The following is a 22,609-nucleotide window of genomic DNA, read 5'->3' as shown; positions in this document are numbered from 1 at the left end:
AAATCCTAGAATTTCTAGTAAATTCTAGGTCTAATTCTAGTTGGGAAATAATCATTTTTTAAGTATTTGCAAATAATATTTGCATTAAAATATGCACACATGTAGTCTACTTTTATTTGTATGCCGAATTTAATGTAAAAGTGTCTCGTCACACTTAGGAATTACATTTGCTTCACTCGATGTTACTGTTGGCCTTTTAACATTTCTATCGCAAAACATGTATTAAAATGATCTAAAAATAAAGTTATTTTGTTTTTAACATACGCACACAGTCTCACACATTTGATAGCGTGCGCGAGCACAGGTGCTCGACACATGCACACTAAAAAGATTCATTCTTGTCTAGTCTCTGCGCTAAACTTTTTCCGGGTCAGTATGTCTACCTTGGGTTGTTTCGCTAAGTGACTCAAAAAGTGATCACTTTTAAAAGATGATGTAAGCTGGTCATCAAAAAAACAGATATAGTCCACAGATTGGAATTGGGAATCAAAACCTTGCAGTGTAAATGCAGCCTTAAAGATGAAACAACAATTTTTTGTGTAACTAAAGAGATATAGAAATAAAAACTCATAAAAATGATAAAACTAAATTGCTGAAACTAAAACTATAAAAATAAAAGCTTTTTGAAAATATTAATTAATTCTATAATTATCTAATATATACTAGATAGTACTGAGAGTAACCATGAATCTGATGTAATATATATTACTATATTAATTGTCATTTATTTGTTTATTTTTTGTGATTAACTGCTTCCCTCTTTGATTAAATGTCTCTGCAGTCACACATGTGGTTGTACCAGATGTTCCCATCATGCCCCCTACCCTGACCACACTGCAGGGCATCCTCAACTGCTGCTGGATGCTCCGTTTCAGCTGTAAGTGCAAAGTAATGAGTCAAAGCTTTAGCTTGGTACAAATGTTTTAGTTAGAGAAGTTTGCATGAATATTAGTACTATTCAAATGTCTCTTTCTGAACACTAGGTTTTCTGAATGATAGAACTTTTAATATAGTCCCCAAAGTAATAGGTTTACGTGCTTCTGCTAACGTACAGATTTGGAAACATGCATTCTGGTGAGCGGTATTTACTCTGTATTGTTCTTGATAAGCAATGCCTATTTCTATTGGAAAACCAATAGAAATAACTAACCTAGTAAAATATTCATAATAATATTTGCACAGTTTCCGTATGTTTGAAAATGGTTTTCTATTCCATTTGATGCAGCTATAAACTTAGCATGTATGCCTTTTCTTGTGAATTAATCAGCGATGAATATTGTAAGATATGTAAGATTTCTCACAATTTCAGTTCAGTAGTGAAAATCAATAGACTCTGAATGAAGCCGTACCCATTAATTGAGCTCCGATTCACGAAATCCCATGCTTTTTTTTCTTTTTTTTTTGAAGTCTGCCTTCTGTGCTAAATTCATTTTGCCCTATGTGGGAGCAACATCAGAAATGCACTGCCGTTCTCACATGCAGCCTAGAGGGATCATTGCTGGTGAGGTGTTGTTCTCCAAGCTATCTATTTTTTTGATTTTGGTTATTGTGAACATATTTACTATCCATCTTTAATATCCAGCCCATGGCAGACAACACCTTTTGATGGCAGATTTACTGCATTATCTATCAGTTTTCCCTATAGATTTGAAAAAAATAAAAAAATAAAAAAGCAGTAGAAATGTTACTCGCTGGATATTGGAAATGCTTGATGTATCTTGATTTAAATCTATAGTGTGTTTCAAGTGCTCCAGATTCACTATATTTTCACAGTCACGTAATTAAAAGCATTCTAACCAGCTCTAGTTATTATACAAATCTAATAAGGTAACACAGGGTCACAGAAAAAGGCCATGATTCAATACGTTACTTATGTAGAAACTGTTGTCAACTACAAACTAAAACTCTAAAGCCTTCCTTGAGTTTATACAGCATATATGCTCAATGTAATATCCTAATAATAATATTGAATAGTGCCCTAGAACGTTCTTTCACAAGATGTAATGTAAGTCTAAGGTGTCCCCTGAATGTGTCTGTGAAGTTTCAGCTCAAAATACCCCATAGATTTTTTTTAATTAATTTTTTTAACCGCCTATTTTGGGGCATCATTAACTATGCACCGATTCAGGCTGCAGCCCCTTTAAATCGCGCGCTCCCTGTTTACATTTGATTCTGAATGAGTTTGATGGTGCTCCGTGGCTAAAGCTAACATTACACACTGTTGGAGAGATTTATAAACAATGAAGTTGTGTTTATGAATTATACAGACTGCAAGTGTTTAAAAATGAAAATAGCGACGGCTCTTGTCTCCGTGAATACAGTAAGAAACGATGGTAACTTTAACCACATTAAACAGTACATTAGCAACATGCTAACGAAACGTTTAGAAAGACAATTTACAAATATCACTAAAAATATCATGTAATCATGGATCATGTCAGTTATTATTGCTCCATCTGCAATTTTTCGCTATTGTTCTTGCTTGCTTACCTAGTCTGATGATTCACCTGTGCACAGATCCAGACGTTAATACTGGCTGCCCTTGTGTAATGCCTTGAACATGGGCTGGCATATGCAAATATTGGGGGCGTACATATTAATGATCCCGACTGTTACGTAACAGTCGGTGTTATGTTGAGATTCACCTGTTCTTCAAAGGTCTTTTAAACAAATGAGATTTACATAAGAAGGAAGAAGCAATGGAGTTTGAAACTCAATGTATGTCTTTTCCATGTACTGAACTCTTGTTATTCAACTATGCCAAGGTAAATTCAATTTTTGATTCTAGGGCACCTTTAATATTACTTATTATATCACTATCAAATATCATAAGAATAAGATTTAGAATAAGAATGGAAAAATCCACTTTTCACTTCAGGTATGATGTGAATGCAAAGAGGCCACCGGTGTTGCCATTAACAAGGGTTTCTGAATTCTACATACTGTATAGCCCCTTCAAATCGGAGACTGTTTGTTCTTTTACCCTTCACACCTTAGCAGCAGTAACATGAGATGTTGCGTTTTTATTATATCGCCATTCATATCACATCGCAATACGATTTTTGTGCAGGCATAAAGAATGAGTGAGTGAGTAAGTATACATCATTCAGTTTAGCCCTCTTGTCTGTGCCACAGTGTATGAGCTCTTGATGCTGTGCCTCAGCTTTTCTGTATGGGTCTCCATGGCTCAGTGTATCACGGTTCAGTGCCCATGAGTGTGTGAGCTGCCAGCGCCATGATCCACAGCCACCCACCGCACACACGCATGCTGAGCTTCGATGTCTCCCATCATCGTGAATCTAATTAGCTAATATGCTAATGGCTCTTTGGTGCTCGGCTAACAACCTGGCCCTATCGTCCAGAGAGAGAGTCGGATTAACCCCGGGATGTAGCATTCTCACCGCCTCCGCCCTCACAGGGTCCCGGGAAATGAACACTGTAATTAAAGAGGCAGAGGAAGTGCAATTACAGCTCATGATTACTATGGAGGATTCTGCATGTGCCTGCACTCGCTCCTATAGGTGGTGTCGGTGTTCTGATACCATGGGCTCGGCTGGATATAGAGATAGCGATACACAGTGACACTTTGGATGCAGGAATACTAATCCTGCTAATGGCTCAGCGGCACACTGCCACAACGGTATGCAAAATTTGAATCTAAAGTGGGTTTTTTTCCATTACGATAAGAGACTAGTGGGATGTGGGCAAAAATGGTTGGTTACCACTCCAATTTGATTTTCATTCCTGGCCCATTTGCACTTGGTATTGTATTTATTTTATACTATATTAGTAATATTGTGTACTAATAATAGTATGCAAATATTTAATAAACAGTATTTTAATTTTATTGAAGTAAAATTAAAAAGGATGAAAAGCAAACTTAAGGTCATGCTTATTTTATGTTAATAATAACATTCTATAAATCATTCTACAACTCAGAGGTTCCTAGCTGTCCTGGAAGGAGTTATGGATGATGAACCTAGCTGAATGGAGAAGCTGTGAAGAAGTGTTGGGTTTGGCCGAGTTTACAAGCAGTTCTGTCTTTGCAAGGTTGAGTTGAAGTTGGTGGTCCTTAATCCAGTCCGAAATGTCTGTCAGCCAGGCTGATATGTGAGCAGCTACCATCAAATCATCTGGCTGAAATGAGAGGTAGAGTTGTGACATCAGCGTACCAGTGATAGGAAAAGCCATATTTCTGAATGACAGATCCTAGTAATTTCATGTAGATGGAGAAGAGAAGTGGTCCAAGCACTGAGCCTTGAGGCACCCCAATAGCTAGATGTTGCGGCTTGGACACCTCACCCCTCCAACACACTCTGAAGGACCTACCTGAGAGGCAAGACTGGAGTGCGGTTCCTGAGATGCCCATTGTAATGAGGGTCAACAGGAGGATCCGGTGGTTAACCGTGTCAAAAGCAGCAGACAGATCCAGAAAGATGAGTACTGATGATTTGGAAGCTGCTCTTGGCAGTCTCAGAGCTTCAATAACCCTCGGTCTCGGTTGAGTGGCCGCTTTTGAAGCCAGACTGGTTGTTGTCCAGGAGGTTGTTCTGGGTGAGAAAGGTAGTGACTTGGTTGAACACGACTTGCTCAACTGTCTTAGCGATGAATGGAAGAAGGGATACCGGTCTGTAGTTGTGCTGGATTCTAAATGTGCTGGATTTAGAGTGGGTTTCTGAAGCAGTGGGGTTGTCCGAGTCTCCTTAAATGATGTGGGAAAGGTACCAGTGTGAAGAGAGGTTTTGATGAGTGAGTGAGTGAGCGAGTGCAGGTACAACTGAAGAAGAAATGGCTTGAAGGAGATGAGTGGGGATAGGATCAAGAGGACAGGAAGTAGGATGATTGGAAAGGAAGAGCACAGAGAAGGAGGTGAGAGTGTGTGTGATATGTTTGTCAGTTTGTGGTGTGGAGAACTGGTCACTGATGGTTGTTCTCTTTGATGAATAAAATGTACAGAAAGTACAAAAGAACAGCATTTACTTGAAATAGGAACATTCTTAACATTTTGTAATATTATAAATGTCTTTACTCTCACTTATAATTGTTTAATTACTTTGTTTTTTATTTTCAAATCTTACTGGCCTTTAAATATTTTTGTATTTGTATATTTTTGTATAATATATATATATAATACAGATTTAGCATTTTCCTTCAGGTCAGTCCTAATGTTCATAATAAAAAATCTGTTTAAATATCCAATGTATTATCTTGTCCTTTTAACAATTAAGGGGTTTTCCCGTGACTGACAGCACTAGTCAAAGCATTTGTCAGTTGCGTCTTGTTCCATGTTCACAACAATTCAGTTTTTTCAATGTAAAAGTCTACGCTACTGACTGACAGACTCATAAAGACAATCTTTCCCGCCATCTAATGGCGTAATAACATAACTTCTGTTGCTGTTCACGGGCAGGGACTATTTTTTTCCGGCGGAAGGAAGGCTTTTAGTGAAAGTTTACTTCATTAAAGTTGCATTGATACATATTTTTGGCTTTAATATTTGTATTGTGTGGTAAGTGTTTTATAAAAGCAATAAGGTACTTGAGGCTAGTGCTGTATCGCGACTTCTTCATGATATAGTACAGCCTCTCGTACCTTATTGCTTACACACACATATATATATATATATATATATATATATATATATATATATATATACACACACACACACACACACACACACACACACACACACACACACACACACACAAACACTGTTATAACCCTGTTTCAATATAAAGGCAGTTGGAAAAGCCAATGAGAGACCGAGCTAGCATCTTTGCTTTCCTCTTAAACTGCTTCATAAATATTTTTAGACACTCTACAAGGTGCCCATTTATTCCCCTTGTCCTTTTTCTGTCATTCTCACTGGAACAAACAGACAATAGCTTCCTGCTACTCTAGAGCTCTTCAGTCACGAAAGAGCCATTTCAGCCAGACGTACAACTAGGGCAAACCGAGCAGAACGCTATCAAATAGTTGTAAACAAGTTCAGCGGGCGAAAAAGGCTTGTGATGGAGGATTTGATTTTTATATATGTGTGAAGCAGCAGCTGTTTTTTGGGACAGCCTTGTGCAGCAGAGAGATCACTTGTAGTATATTGTGCTGAAGATGTTCTGTGAAGAATTTTACCTGACAGAAATGAATAAGAGAGAGATCCATGATCCCCTCTAGCAGTACGTCTTCCTGCCCTAAAAATCTTGTCCTGCTCTGTTATTTTTCCCAAGTGAAAGTTGTAAAATAAAGCATAAGACTTGCAGAATTTAAGTGCAGGTTGCATCACTGCTGTTGTGCATATTTGCCTTGAAACCGCAGATTTCTTTTACACTTAAAAGAATAGTTCACCCGAAAAATGAAAATTCTGTCATTATGTTCTCGCCAAAAAAGGAGCAACTCCACGACTGTCATTCTTCAAAAAAGACCAAAAATAACCATAAAATAACTATATTAGCCACTATATTTTCAGTCTTATGCCATCTTTATGTGAGAAAAATCTTGAAAATATTTCCTTTTTACATTCCACAGGAAAAAAAAAAATAGCATACAGGTTTGAAATGACATGAGGGTGAGTAAATAATGACAGGATTTTCATTTTTGGTCAACTATCCCTTTAAAATGCTGATGTATAGCTGCTTTGTTGATTTGTTATGTCTCGCTCTCTTACTCTCAGTCTTTCTTCCAGGGGTGAGTTGTAGCCTTCAGGCAGGCAGCTGGGTCGGGGAGAGCGAGTACGAGGCAGGTGACGGCCCCCTGCGTGCCCGTGCGAACAGAGGCAGCCTGGTGAGTGACAGGCCGACATGTGGAGGGTCTAACAGTTATCGACACATTTTTCTCTCCAGAGAGGAGGAATAATGGCTGAGTGAAACCCTCTCCTGGTCCTGCTCTTTAATGGTCTCTCATTGTCAATCTGCCATGTTGATCTGCTCTCCTCAGGCTGGCTTGGCTTTTATTACTGACTGTGCTATGGATTGTGCCTTGTTTAGAAAGTCACACACTTCCTCGAGGACAGGGAATTCAAAGGGAGGCAACACATTTGTGACTTTCTGAAAGGACTGTGTATTGTAAGACAATATAGGGCACTGGTGATCTCCCTAGGCCACGGTGTACTGCTCAAATGCATTGCAGCAAAGAAGCCAAGCTTGCAGTTCTGCTCTGATTGCTAAGAAGACTCGTGACGCACTTTAATAGCAGCCTCTTTGCGGTCATTTAACATGAAAAAACGCAGGGTTTTGGATTCATTGTAGGATGTGGTGATATTTTCACAGTACATTCATGATTATTTTGACAGTTATTAAGCAACATTAGGCCAGCTGTAGAAACATTCCTTGTCTAATTTCTTGCGATTTATTATGTTGCACTTCTGACTTAAACTTCAGTAGCAAAAATGGTGCTTGAGAGGGCAAGTTTGAATAAATTCAAAACTCTGATTTGATCATTAATTTGCATCATCACTTGAAAATTATCACAGAAGGTATTGAATATTTTAGTAAAAATATATGTAGGTAATTATGGAATAATTTATTACTGTAAATTGGTATATTGGTGCATATTAGTGAAAATTATTTTTAATTTTGTTAATTTAGTGAAAAACAGTTTTAAAACTGCTTTGATATATATATATATATATATATATATATATATATATATATATATATATATAAATGCTGTATTACTAAAGCATTTTGAATCTGTAATATTGGCAAAAATACATACACCACTGTCCAAAAGTTTGGGATTTTAATGTTTTTGAAAGAAATCTCTTGTGCTCCCCAAGGTTATATTGAGAAATTGTTCAAATTTAAAATAACTGTTTTCTATTTGAATATATTTTAGTATGTAATTTATTCCTGTGATGGCAAAGCTGAATTTTCAGCATGATTACTCCAGTCTTCAGTGTCACATGATCCTTCAGAAATCATTCTAAATTGCTGATTTGGAGCTATCAAGCTTTCAAATATCAAGATTCTTTGATGAATATAATTTTTTTTTTTTTTTCAAATATACATTTATTTCAAATTTTTTGGGGGGTGTAAAAGTCTTTCGTGCCACTTTTGATCAATTTAATGCATCCTTGCTGAATAAAATGATTCATTTCTGTAAAAAAAAAAAAAAAAAAAAAAAAATTATTTGTGTGAAATTGCAAGCATGTCCTGGTTATCGTGCGATTGTATTGGCCTGAGACTAGCGCATTGACCTCTCAACAAGTGTGTGCCAGTGACCCACATCTTACGGGCATCTTACAGCTCCCCAGAGCTGGCATTGTCCCAAAACTATCCAGACCATACTAGAGCAGAAGCCTGTCACTTTAACCCCAGATGTCCTACAGAAATTTCTCTATCAATGTTGTAAAAATTCTAGGACTTAGGACTGGAAAAGTCTTGGAAATGTATTGGTCAAAAAGGGTATCCAGTATTCATATTCATCACCTATAAAAATGCAAATATTTCTGTCTGAATTATAACTTGGCGGTTTGCACACTTCAGATACATTGAGGTTTGGTGCTCATGTGGGAATTGTGGGTTCAAATTTACCCTCAAGTCAGCTTTCTCCATCTTTTTCCAATAATTTCCTGTCACTTCCATTAACAATATGGCAAAGGCTCAACAAAATGCCAATAATTACGATGCAGGCCATTTTAGGATGTCATAAATTATCTACTCAGGTATTTATTGATGCTTTATGTACTAAATTGTTCTCCTTTTCTCACACATCTTTAGCTGCCTCCACTCTTTGATGGCTGCTTCTTCTACATGCTGGGCTCCTTCCTCAAGCCGCCTAAACATGAGCTCCTTCAGTTAGTAAAAGCAGGAGGAGGTCAGCTTCTGAATCGCCAGCCCAAGCCCGACAGTGACGTGACACAAACCCTGAGCGGAGCGGCCTACCACGCCCAGCCTGGTTCAGACCAGATTCTCTGCACCCAGTACATCTTATATGATCCTCAGAGCTCCTACAAACCCCAGAGGATCCGGTTAGGTAAGGTGTGGTCGGCTCCATCCACGTGGCTTCTGGACTGCATAGCTGCCTTTCAGCTCCTGCCTGTGCCGGAGCCCTAGACCTTGCTGTACTATTGTGTTTCAACTTCATGACATCAAATAAAACCTTTTTCTGCATAAAAGAAATTAGTTTTTTTAATCCGTATCTGAAGATAGAGACATCATAATTGCTGTTTTCATCAAGCTTTTTTGTATGTGAGGCAAAATAAAGGACCTGACTATCCCCTGAACACTCATCACATGGCAAGTCTTAGGAGAAAGTATTTGCATGCTTTTTAGAGTCTATTGTGCTTGTTCTTTTTTGTTCTAGGCCAAATTATGCCATCTGAAAGCTAGAAAATTATAAAAACGTTTGCCATTGTTAGGATACATGACCTATTTTGAGCAGACTCGCAACTTGTGTGCCAACCATTCAGATCTCGTGGGATTTTGTTTTATATTCCTCCAGACAAAACTTACATCTTCATCAGACTTTAAAATTCAGTGCTAATTGCTTAGATAGCTTTTGTTTAAAAAAACAAATGGTATTCATATAGACCAGGACAGGATAATGGGATCCTGGCTTTCTTTGCCTCCACAGATGATGAGGTGGCATTTAGATTAGATGGAAAAAGATACCCAAAGAGAAAAAGAGCAATTAATTCTCAAACATTGGTGCTTTCAAACATGCAAGTTTTTGTTTTCTTTGCTCGTTGTTTCTGCAAGGGTTAAAAAATGAAAGATTTCTGGTCCTCTTTGGCCATCTCCCAAGACACGGCTTTCAATGGGATTAGTCAGGGATGCTCCTAATTGCTATTGATTGCTGTGAGCCGCATTAAATTGCTTCGCCCTCGTCCTGCAGGGACGTGGAGGGAGGCAATTAGTGGTGTGGACAGGGTTTTGTGGGGTGATTAATTGGAGGGTATTGAGGGTCCTGTGGGTAGAGGGAAACATGCACCCTTAACTCTTAACACCTGACTTTGCAAACTTTATCATCTCGCTACTAAGAGTTAAGAGCTTTCAAATGCACTTTTACAGAGCAACGTGTGCAGACAGATACAATCCTGAGGGCAAAGTTACTCATTATGCATTGTTTTTCACAATGCTGGATCTTTTGGCTGTTTCTTTTGGTTTACAGTATATCTGAAGATGTCTTTAATATGAATGCTGGCTTTTCTATTCATCCAAGATCATCTTTTTAGCCGGAATTTATATTAAAGGGAAAGACTGGAGATCTAACTTTATAATTATTGCCTAGACTCATAGTACCAAACAGAGGCTGATGATAAAATGATGTTATAAATCTCAGAACTACTGAAGAATGATCTTCTTTGTATGTTTAGAAAGTTCTGCTGCCAAACAAGCTTTCTTCACTACATTTATTGAATGATGCTAAACTGGATTTCAGTTAGAGAGTGCAATGTCTCACGTCTAGTCTAGTACAAGCCTATATTTTCTTCTGGAGGTTAGTTCCCATCTGATTCAAATGTTTATCTTGCACATCCTTTATAGTATTGGAGTAAAAAAAAAACTGTTTTTGACTAGTTTAGGCATCATCTGACCAGGGTTATTATACAAATAAAACTAAAACCACCATAAAAAAAATTGTCATTACTTGAAATAAAATAAACATTAACTTCTTAACTAACTTGATGTACTAAAATACCTAAAACCAAAACTGAAATAAAATGAATAAAAAAAAAAACACTAATATAAAGTGACAAGAAGCAAAATTGTTAAATCTTTAACAAAAATTCCAACATTTTAAAAAATTTGAAAATGGAAAATATAAAAAATATATATAATATTAACTATAATTGACTATAACTATAATATATATAATTAACTATAATTGAGGTGCACATAACTGGTGCGCATGCGTGGTAAAAAAACAAAACAAAACGATGCGCACCAGAAAACATGGAGGGAAACGCTTATGAGTACCAACATTTTTGGGGACCGGATCACAGGGACACGTTTACATACTGGAGTAGGATTTTTCTCCATCTCTTGTAAGATAGCAATCATGATGGTAAGTGTGTTCTTTAATTATTAGGGGTGCAACGGATCGCAGTTAATCCATGATCCGTACTGCCCAACAGTTCGGCACGCATGTGATTTGCATATTAACTGCTAAGTTTAACCATCATAGAGTGAAAGTTTATCATTTGGACGTGTTTTGTCTCGCCAGTTAAGACATTCAAACGATTTTAAAAGCGGAAGAAGAGGTAAAAATCGGGACTCGCGAGCTGTTATCTGTGCCACACCCGAAGCGCGCGCACGGAGAGAGCGAGAGGCGCGTTTCAGACAGCGCTGGAACATAGAATTGATTCCTTTTTTGCGTTTACTTTCACTTGAACGGACACCTACACACAAAATTATGTCAAAATACCTGTCTCGGCAAGTATTCTCTCGGTTATGTCATTAGCGAACAGTTGAGAAAGAAACCGGATGTGTGTCAGTATATTCAGTCCGTGTGTGCATTCCGTCTTAAAGTGACAGCAGCCTAATATTCTTGATGTTGTCTGTGTCATTAATGTAAATTAAAGCTGCAGTCCGCGATTTTTCCTCTTTGTCACCATCTCTTGTTTGAAACCTGCAATTGCAGTCATGTGCAGATTAGATATCTGTGCGTGCGTTATGCATTGGCACAGCTCGTCAGCGCGGATGAATCTAATGCTTGCTGTCAGTCACCGCACCGGTCTGGATACTGTATTTCATATTCAGTGAACTGCAAACAGGTGCGCGTGCCAGAAGGGAGCGCGAGTGCATGGAAATATTAACGCGAAGGGCCTTGCATCACCAGTGCAGACCACCATCAGAAGCTGAAAGCACGCCTGGCCTCGGCGATTTACCTGACTGAATTTGGTGAGTGATGGTTTCAATAATTTTAATATTTTCTGGTATATCTGCATTACGGTGGTTTAAGTCGTACCTATCAGACCGTCACAATTTTGTTTATATAAACGAGGAAAAATCTAAGATCACGATAGTAAACTATGGAGTGCCGCAAGGATCGGTGTTAGGCCCTCTGCTATTTTCAATATACATGCTGCCACTCGGCAATATTATAAGAAAACATGGAATTAGTTTCCACTGCTATGCCGATGATACTCAGTTATATATCTCATCACGACCAGATGAAATCTCTAAATTATCCAAACTGACAGAGTGTGTTAAAGAAGTAAAACATTGGATGACTAGTAATTTTCTTCTATTAAATTCAGATAAGACTGAAGTATTACTTATTGGACCAAAAACCTGTACACAGAATCTCTCAGACTACAATCTGCACTTAGAAGGATGTACTGTTACTCCATCCTCGACAGTTAAAGATCTGGGTGTTATATTAGACAGCAACTTGTCCTTTGAAAATCATATTTCATATGTTACAAAAACAGCCTTCTTCCACCTCAGAAACATTGCTAAAATACGGAATATGTTATCTATTTCTGATGCAGAAAAGTTAGTTCATGCTTTCATGACATCTCGACTAGATTACTGTAATGCATTATTAGCTGGTTGTCCTGCTTCCTCAATAAACAAGCTACAATTAGTACAAAATGCAGCTGCTAGAGTTCTTACCAGGTCAAGAAAATATGATCATATAACACCAATCTTATCATCTCTACACTGGTTACCTATTAAGTTCCGTATCGATTATAAAGTATTGCTAATGACCTATAAGGCTCTAAATGGTTTAGCTCCTGTGTACTTAACCGATCTTCTATCGCCCTACAATCCTTCACGCTCTCTAAGGTCACAAAACTCTGGACTTCTGGTTGTACCTAGGATAGCTAAGTCCACTAAAGGAGGGAGAGCGTTTTCACATTTGGCTCCGAAACTCTGGAATAGCCTTCCTGATAATGTTAGGAGCTCAGACTCGCTCACCCAGTTTAAATCTAGATTAAAGACGCATCTCTTTAGCCAAGCATTCACATAATGCATCTCATACCAGATCAACTGCACATGACTATCTTTGCTTAAAGTTATGAACAGCAGCTACGCTAATTATTCTCCTTTTGCTTTTCTGTTTTACCTCGGGACACCCGCCCTGAGGTGACTAGAGAGGACTTCAGCTTCAGTTTGGATCCAGCCTCTTAAGAAGACCTCAGACAACCATCACCTGTGAAGAGACGGCGCCAGCTCCTGCGAGGACTTCAGAAGACGCAATCATCTGGATCAACATTCACATTGCACAATCTCTATATCCTAATTTATTGTTAATGTAATTCATTTTCCAGGAGCTCTTTGCTTCTACCTTCAGTTAAACTGCTAACAGTGATTGTAATTAATTACCTAAAGTATATTATTTGCTAACTACATTCTTTAAATTGTAATGTTGACATCCATTTTCTGTAAAGCTGCTTTGAAATTATATGTATCGTGAAAAGCGCTATACAAATAAATTTGAATTGAATTGAATTGAATATCTAAGTTAAGTTACCCAGGAGCTCTGTTGACATAGACTTAGCTAACGTTAGCTACAGCTTGATGAATTGAATCAATGAACACAGCAGAAGAGAACGCAACGTTAGCCAGCTAGCTAAAGCTCCGGTGGAAAATTATTATAAAATTATACCGTATTTGAGGAGGTAGATTTTGAGGTGAGGGGACTGACAAGGCAGAAGGTAAAGTGGTCCACCGTTCTATCAATAAGCAGACCTGCCAACCTGTACGCAATTTGCGTAGTGGATACGCATTTTGACTTCAAAGTACACTGGTACGATTTGTCACTCTAAACTACGCAAACACCTGGTGATGCCTCTGTGCACGCGCAGTCCTCAAATCAAGCAACAGCAAAAGAAGAGTCCCACCAATCACAGCGCTAGGTTCTTCCCCCAAATAGCAAGTGGGGATGATTGACAGATGCGTAAAGCCTATCATTAAAAAGAGACTGAAAATCGACACCAATAAAAATTCCCACTCGATCCCCGTTCATAATACTTAGTAAGGAGGCCATAATAATTTTTGACTCATGGCTGAAGTTAAGTTTCTCCAGCTCTCCCCAGGTTGGCAAAAAAAGCATCTCAAAATGCATCAGATTGATGCTTTAAAGTATGGAATATTTAAATTTTTCTTCTGGGGGAGCATGACCCCAGACCCCCCTAGAGGGGTAATATCCTTCTCACCTTTTTCACCCCTGACCCGTTTTCATGCCTGATTAGGCCTACAATAAATTGCGCTGCCAATGATGATTAAATCTAACGATTGCTTAGCTCGGATCATGCCAAACCGTGCAAATTATTATTACTGTTATATTGTTCTCAAATTGTTAATGTTAACAACATCAGCATTGCTATGACTATGTGTATATTAGCTTTACCTGTAGATTTCAATTTCTGTAGCCATTCAACAGTCCAAAGTCTTTTACTTTTGACTACAGGTGAATCTCCAGTTGTCACTGATGATTGTCATTTGGATCTTTCTGGATTACAATCCACCATCAAAATGATAAGTTTAATTATTTCAGCTGCTGTGAGAACAGGCTATAAATGATCCGCTACAACTAGCCTGGACAGGACTCCTTCCTTTCTGTTTACGGACGTGACGTAATGACGCACAGACGAACTCCTGCATGCTCGAATTTCCCGCGGAAATCCACCGGGTCGCTCTTATTATAAAACATTATTACAAGTTTACCGTTGTGAATCGGGCTAAGATAAGGAGACAGTTTTGAACACTGGCTGGTTATGTACTTGCTCAAAAATGTATTTTGGATCATTTTGAACCAAAAAAAAGTTACGAACTGCAGCTTTAAATAAAATAATAATAATAAAAAAACATCATCGTCTACCATGTTCGAGAGAAAAGAAGATAGTGAGGAGAGCAAAGTGTGAGTGCCAAGCAACATCTCCAGGTGCTCCCTTGAGAACCAGACCAAAAAAAGTTATGTGCGCCCCTGACTATAATGGTATCTTAATGATACTAAAATGATATGCTAGGTATATTTATGCACCATATCTGAAAACAGCCAGTTTTTAAAATCCATTTTTAAATAATGTATATTCATAAACAGGGTTTGACATTAACTTTTTTGCTCACCAGCCAATGTGGCTAGTGGTTTTCCAAAGTTACTAGCCACTCAGCATTTTCACTGGCCACAATTTTGCTGTTGGGAAATTACATTTTATATGATTAAAGTTGACTCTGGCATGCTTAAATTACTTGATTTTGAGTCATTTTACTTGATTTACAAGATTTAAAACCCTTTCAAACTTACAAATGCAGATTGACCACCCAAATCAAGACTATACATTGTATATATCAGGTATGTACAGTTATTTTTGTTAGGCTATATAAAAAGAACAAAGAATCAAATTACAAATAGTAATTTATTTATTTTATTTATTTATTTTTTTCAGATACATATGTTTATTTAGCATACATGTATACATGTATTTAACATTTTTTGATGTTTGATTAACATTAATGACAGAGGGGTATTTACTTAGGGGCTGCTGAATGCATGGACGTCATATACTGACACATATCCAGTTTTTACCCACCTGTTTACGTCCACTTAGCCGTAAGCCATAGACGACTGTATTCACGCGAGATACTCCACACGATGCATTTTGACATCTGTGTGTGCGTGTATTCAGGCGCAAGGAGAACTGAATCGCGAGCGCTTCTGTTGTGTCATTTAGCGCGATTCCGTCTATCCCACCTTCACTAACCGCAAGTTAATCGATAAAGAATTGTGACTGAACGACGAGCTCTGACGAGCTTGGCTACTTTTCATTTGGCTGTAGGCTGAAATTATATTCAACCCGCCAAAGTGGCTAGTGGGAGTGGCTGTCTTACCCGCCACAGCTGAAATCTACCCGCATTTGGCGGGTTGGCGGGTGTTAATGTCAAGCCCTGTTCATAAATATAGTATATTTTATAAACATTGTATATTCAGTTGTGCATATCCATATTTTTACATTTATAACACCTTTGCCTTGGCCCTTCCTTAACTTTAATACTAAACACTAATAATTTTAACTGTTAATTTCTTTTAAGTCTCAAAATGAATGTCCATTGGCAACATATTCATTTTGCCTAAATTTACCTGTAGCATTTAAACTGTTCATTTCAGTTTATTTTTAGACAAAAGTAGTATTCTAGAATTTTAATATTGGGTGCATATTGGCATTGAAGAATATAAACATTTCTAGTCACTGCACCTTTTGTTTTTACTTACTTGTATCACACTGTTTCTGCCAATCGCATGAAAGATGCACTACTACTCTATAGGTACTCAAGATTAACATATCTCCGAAAAGTCTTTATTTTTATCATATTTATAAAAGATAGATACGCTGTACCGAGTCTTTCTGAAAACGGCCGAGCACCTGGAGGTGTGCCGTATGAGCGGAGCTAAAGAGTGACGAGTACGTGCAGGTTTTGTGTAGCGGTCGTCTGCAAGCTATCAATATTCAGCTAAACAACTGTATTTAAACACACAATACACCATCGCATTATCCCTGGATAACTTTTTAATCACTATAATGAATATAGCATATAATGAATGATGAATAAATGAATTCACTACGTTCGTGTTTTTACATTATATGCACTTAGGCACCTATTGCCAACAAAACAGACAATTGAAGCAGTTTTACTCACCCCCCTGCGGTTCCGACTCGTGACCTTGATCATTACCGCTGTGACCGCTCTATTTTTCAGTTTCAAACGATCTGTAAATCCAGAGTAGAACTTGGCCTTGTTTATGAAATCATAAGTGCCAATCCTGAGGGCTTGAGCAGCCATGAAAAAACACAAGATATTCTCTATTCATTTTAACCCATAAAAAAGTGATTTCAACTATCAGTTTCTATGGTTATTTTAATAACAAATATCGAGAGCGCGTCAATGTAATGCATGAGCATAAAACTCTCAGCTCCACTTAACACTGAGTTCTTTGGGAAGCAAGGTTATCTTTCCCTCACAACCCTGACATTCCCTGACATTGTTGATTTCGTGAAGTCCTGTGACCTGTGCAGCGCTGCTGACGTCTTCCGTAAAGCTGAACGAGCGTTGATGGGCGTGCTCTTGCTTTCTCGCTCTGGTCGATGTGCGCGCGCTCTTCCGGGAGAAGTGCCCGTACAAGGAATTCCGACCTTTCTGATGTCACACAGGCACATATTCGGAAAAAAAAGACCACAAAGTTTATGAGGATTTGGAAGAGTATTTTTGACACAGAAATACTCCGTAATACGTCCAACTCGTCTTTTGAAACTTTGGCCATGTTTAGCATGAGAATCCAACTCAGTGTAAACAAGTCAGAATACATGAAATAGCATTATACCTTTATTGAATACTGTAGCTACGCTAAATTTCTTATTTGCTACCTGGTGTTTTCCCCCCTTTGCATTATTGAGGCTTTTTGCCAGTTGGCGGTTCAAGTGCTGCCTGCTGATATCCCTTCTGATGTAGAAAGAAAATGAAATCAATAGAGTCTGATCCTCAGTAGTAGCAGCACCACCTCATTTAATTTCTTCCCTTAATTATATATGATCTTGTGGGCACATGAGCTTATGTAACACTATCACAGACATCCTTTGTAAATAACTCTTTATTCAAAACATCGCTTAGAGCAAAAATGGTGTGTGAATAGTGCTTTCCATGGATGTCATAGTATGTTGGTCCATCAGGATTGGAAGCAATTCAGTTCCGGCTACTGTTTCTGCTAGTTATGATGAAGGTTGCACTTCTTCAATAGCTTTTAGGGGGTTCTAGCATTTCTTTGTGCCACTTCCTCCTGTTGTATCAGCACTTTAATGCTCTCCTAGACAATGATGGATGAGTAAACCTGTGGTGGAGTTACAGTAATGGTCTGAGTTCCTCTCTTTCCTGCTCTCTGACCTCAGTGCGCCGTCTGTTTTCTTAGCAATAGCAGAATAAAGTGAACATGTGCCCGACTATCCCTGTGACAGAAGGAATGTGATGTTTCCACACTGTAAATGAATGGCTGGTTATAAAATACTGCCCCGTCAGCATTTAGGAACTGCTCATGTCTGCAGTATCGGAGATGCCTTGTGCATCTGGTTGGAGATGAGCTGGTTGGATATGCTTACAAAAGATAAGAAGGGGGGGGGGAAATAAAACCATACACCGGCTTTCTTTTTTACTGAATAACACTTTTTTTCAGTCTATTTAACAAAATAGTTTTGTTTTCATAAATAATACACGTTTTTAATCCTCTTTCTAACTCTGAATTCAGAATACACATTAAACGCTTTGAGATATGTACATGTTTATACATTAGGAAGGGCACCTGGGCTTTGTACTGTCCCATAAAATAAGAGTAATATTAATAATAATAATTCTTAATCTTAAATAATAGCACTATGTTAAATGATATATAATCATTGAGTAAAATGAGTTTTAAATGAATAGTTCAGAGAAAAAAAAAAGGAAATTCTGTCATCATTTACTCACTCTTTCAAACCTTTACAGCTGTTTCTTCTGTTGGTTTGTTTCTCACACAAAGTTGGTGCATGGTTATGAGACTTGGAATATTGTGGACAAATCACGCCTCGCTTTTATTTTGGTTTGGGGTCCTTTTGAAGCTTCAGTTCCTCATTTGTTGTAATTGCATGGAAATGAAAATTAATACAATTCTTCAGTTTGTCCTTTTATACTCCACAGAAGAAAGTCATACCACTTCACAACAACATAAGAGTGAGTAAATGATGACAGAATTGTCTTTTTTTTTTTTCTGGGTGAACTGTCCCTTTAAGTGTAATGACCCTCAGTGCCCGTCAGTAAGAAAAGCTGATTGTTTAACAGTATTTTTTTTCCTCTTCCTTTAGAGATGCAGTTTGTTTGTTTTCAGGCACAAGTTCATATAACAGTTTTGTTTAGAAAAAAGAACAATCTTTCACAGCTTCCAGCTACAGTTAGTCAGTGTCTCAAAAAAAGAGCAATGGTTCACCTTTACAAAAAACTGACAGTGAATTGTAGAGACATTGACAGACATTGAAGGCCATGTGCACAGAGAATCAGGTCTTTCTAGAAGCATGATGCAGAACACAATTTCTTCACAGATGAAGTCGGTCCTTCCTTCAGTGGATGCACTGTAGCTTATGAATCAGGAAAATGGCGCTGCGGAAAAAGTACAAATGAGATGTATTCCACGTCATCAGGCCTGGTCATTGTGAATTCCATGTGATTGTCAAAAGAAAACAGTGGGGGGGGGAATCATACAGTACATGAGGACAGATGGGTGTTTTAAGTGCCACAGCTGACTTTCAGTCAATAAATAATCAATAAATGACAGTTTCACTGATATCTCTCATTATCATGTCCCATGATGTGCGATATGCTGCCAAAACAATGAACAGCTGTCCAGTTTAATGAACATTTAGGGTTAATATATAAAAAAAGAAACACTGTTTTATCCCATACAACAATTCCAGGACACATTTAGTTTCAGTAGCTGCTGAGACTTTGATTATATTAGGGTGACTCTCACAAAAATTGTAAAAAGAACATTTTCAGGTCAAATTTCACCACAAAATCAAGAGAAAGATTTTGCATAAAGAACATCAAACCTATTTTTTAGCACCATTAAGATTTGTATTGTATTTTAAGGCAATTTTTACAATATTATTTTGTCAATTAAGCAAATTCCTTCCCTAAATTCTTATTACCATAATGAGAAAAAAAGAGAGAAACATCTTTCAACTTTTAATATTTATACTTAATGGTAGAATTAATAGTAGTAACAAATATTTCTTTAAAAATGCTAATATAATAAGATTCAATGTTGAGAATAATAGAATGGGAATTACTGTTAAATGTAAAGTATTTGTGGTGGGATTTTGTGATGGGACCTAAAATACAAGTTTATAGTGTATGTTTGTAAAAGTTTTGCTTTATTTACCTGTATTTTACAGATTTCTGAATGTAATAAAATGTGACTTACTGCATACATCAATGTGACTTTTCTTTGTTTTTTCTCAATAATGAAGCTTTGACCCGGTGCAATTTAGGCCCCATTTACACTAGCAAGTTTTCGTTTTAAAAAGAAAATGATCCTCGTCTACACTGGCGTTTCCACAGTGTTTCAGAAACATTCTCCATCTACACTACACGATCGAAAACGCATGTCAAATGACCGTTCATGCACACTGGGTATGCGCGTACAAGTGGTTTGAGGTTCGAAAATGCAGGTGTAGTGTAAACGACAGGCGTAACCATAGCAAAAGTTATGCGTTTTAAAACGAAAATGCACTAGTATAAACAGGGCCTTATAGTTGACTTATTTTCTGGAAAATATGGTACATACAAATAAAAAAACCTTCAAAACTAATACGTACTGATGGGTTATAGAAAATGTAAAGGTACTTAAAAAATGTCATAATGCAAACAAATCCTTAATGATCCCAAAATAGGCATCATTTTCATTGTGCACTTTTTGATTTTTAGGCTGAAATGTGATCTGGACATATTTTTGTGAGATTTACCCATTAATGATTGTTTTGTTTAGCCATCTATCATGACATTGTAATCTGAGATTGTATAGTAATTGAATGATTGAGTTTCCCAAAGCTCATGTTGAAGTAAATGTCATAGTTTTGGTGCTGCAGTAGATGTATCTTGAACTACAGCAGAGGGCAGTTTAGCTCAGAAATCCTCGTCTAGTCAGTGATTTTAGAAAGGAATGCGCCTTGCGCCCATTGGGATGGGCAGGCTTAGGACAAAAAGAAGAAGAGAAGCCATGGAAACAAAAAGATCGCCTGCTTGCATAAGCCTAAGCTTTGCTTGTAGCTGTGGGTCATGTTTGGTGCTTAGTGCTTCACAGTCTGGCTCATGACAGCTTGTGTACTCATCTGCACGCTCTGATCTTTTAGTATCACCCTGTCTCTGTGTTAGATGATGCTACACAACATCTGTTTTTTATATGCTCAGAGCTGTAATAAATGTCCAGTGTAAAAAAGACCTTAGGGACTGTTTAATAATCGTTTGTCATCTGCTGTATGTCATTTATAGACTTTTAAGGTTCATTATTTCAATTGAGACCTAATGATTTGCTGACTTATTGGACAAGCCTTGGCTTCTACCTTGAGCTAGAGAGAGACAAGAGACCCCAAAGATGAAGTAAAAGGCAGTGGGGGAATATATATATATATATATATATATATTTATATCTAGCACAATATATATATATATATCTAGTACCTTTGGCGGTCACGCTATTGCATTCATTGTCGTCTCATTACCAAATCTGCAGATCTGTTATTAAGTAGCTCATCCATCAGTGCTTAGAAACAGAGTCCAAAAGGTTAAAGGCATTGAATTCTCTTGGAGGGGAAAAATACCTATGATAAATCACAGGTGCTTGGTGAAGTTCCTATTGAATTAATGACTGGTATTCATCATCGAGAAAAAAAAAAGAAAGAAAGAAGGGGAATCAGGGAAGTGGGTGCCTGTTTTAAAGGGGATCCATAAGCTATGCGTTAGTTAAACCTGAATGATGGTCGTTGCTGTAACATTGTGCTGTATTAGGTCTCTGCACAGATGTGTTGCGACGATACAGAAAAATCTTCAGCGAATGTGGGCTGAAAGCGGCTCAGAGTCTGTCTAGAGGTTCTTATTGGTTTAAGTGCTTCTCAAAGTGCAGTTGATCAACATCTTCCTTCTAAGCTGCAAGCGAAATTGCCGTGAGCCGAGGTTACGGATGCGCTGAAGATCAAAAGAAGTGGTTATGAACGTGGCTTTGAAGCACCAGACTGTATGCAGATTCCTTCCTTTGTTTTAGCCCTCTGCATGCTGGGCTGTGTGTCTGCCGGGCAGTACCACAGAGGGCAGAGGCGGATAATTTATCACTGCATATTGCCTGATTAAGGAAAATTAAAGTAGGCTGCTGTGGGCTGGCTAATTGCTTAGATAACAAGTTCAAGCTGCTAGACTTTAGGAAAGCATGCTTGTTTGGGCTTGGGAGAGAAAAACAAGGGTTTTGCAAACAGATGAGAAAACTGCATTACGGTAGAGATTGGTTAGAGGACACTTTCCACAAATAGGGTACAATATATTGCCTGAAACTACAATTTATTTAACAAATGATGAATGAAAGGAGGCATTTAACCTTCAAAAAGAGGAGGTTAAAACTAGGAGCTGTTTTATTTAATGTATTTATATTTTATGAGATTTGCCATTAGGATGTGCCTAAATTGTAGACATTAGTTATTATATACACTGAATTTTTATATATAATATAATATAATACAGCGTATAAAATGAGTTTAAGCTGCTAGACTTTAGGAAAGTGTGCTTGTTTGGGCTTGGGAGAGAAAAACAAGGGTTTTGAAACAGAACACTGCATTATGGTATGTATATATATCTAATAATAATTATTTATATTTGAAAGCAGATAACTGATATATTGGCTGATAAACCTAAATCCAAATTGTTATATAATTTGGATTTCCTGATTACTAAGACAAACGTTTCACCATCAAAAGCCATATCCCACGCACAAAATTATAATGTTCTCATTATAATTTTATGTAGCCTATATGCAGACTTGCGCTGCACGTTTAACTGTATTTTCCTTTTTGAAGTGACTCCAATCATATTTCAAGCAATTCAAATCCATCATGGCGGACAGTGTGCATCTGAAGTGTCTCAACTGAAGGAAATAATCC

The 22,609-nt window shown here is 37.6% G+C and overlaps 1 protein-coding gene across 8 annotated transcripts in view; it reads left to right on the top strand.

The window, feature by feature from the left end:
• bard1 (BRCA1 associated RING domain 1) overlaps window positions 1–10,624 on the top strand; it is a 37,166-nt gene extending 26,542 nt beyond the window's left edge. For 5 of the 8 annotated variants that reach the window (XM_048194338.1, XM_048194342.1, XM_048194341.1 and 2 more), the window contains 3 exons: window positions 782–877; window positions 6,668–6,777; window positions 8,715–10,624. In XM_048194338.1, the coding sequence (XP_048050295.1) occupies window positions 782–877; window positions 6,668–6,777; window positions 8,715–9,050 (542 nt within the window). In that variant the 3' untranslated portion in view covers window positions 9,051–10,624. Of the gene's footprint in view, window positions 1–781; window positions 878–1,407; window positions 2,017–6,667; window positions 6,778–8,714 lie in introns of those variants that run through there. The other 3 variants (XM_048194337.1, XM_048194343.1, XM_048194344.1) reach the window with 3 other exon arrangements.
• The last annotated feature ends 11,985 nt before the right edge of the window (window positions 10,625–22,609 follow it).

This window comes from Megalobrama amblycephala, linkage group LG6 (genome assembly GCF_018812025.1).
Source record: "Megalobrama amblycephala isolate DHTTF-2021 linkage group LG6, ASM1881202v1, whole genome shotgun sequence".
Classification (NCBI taxonomy): Eukaryota; Metazoa; Chordata; class Actinopteri; order Cypriniformes; family Xenocyprididae; genus Megalobrama; species Megalobrama amblycephala.
The sequence above is the reverse complement of the archived record's forward strand: the minus strand, read 5'-3'. Positions and strand labels throughout refer to the sequence as shown.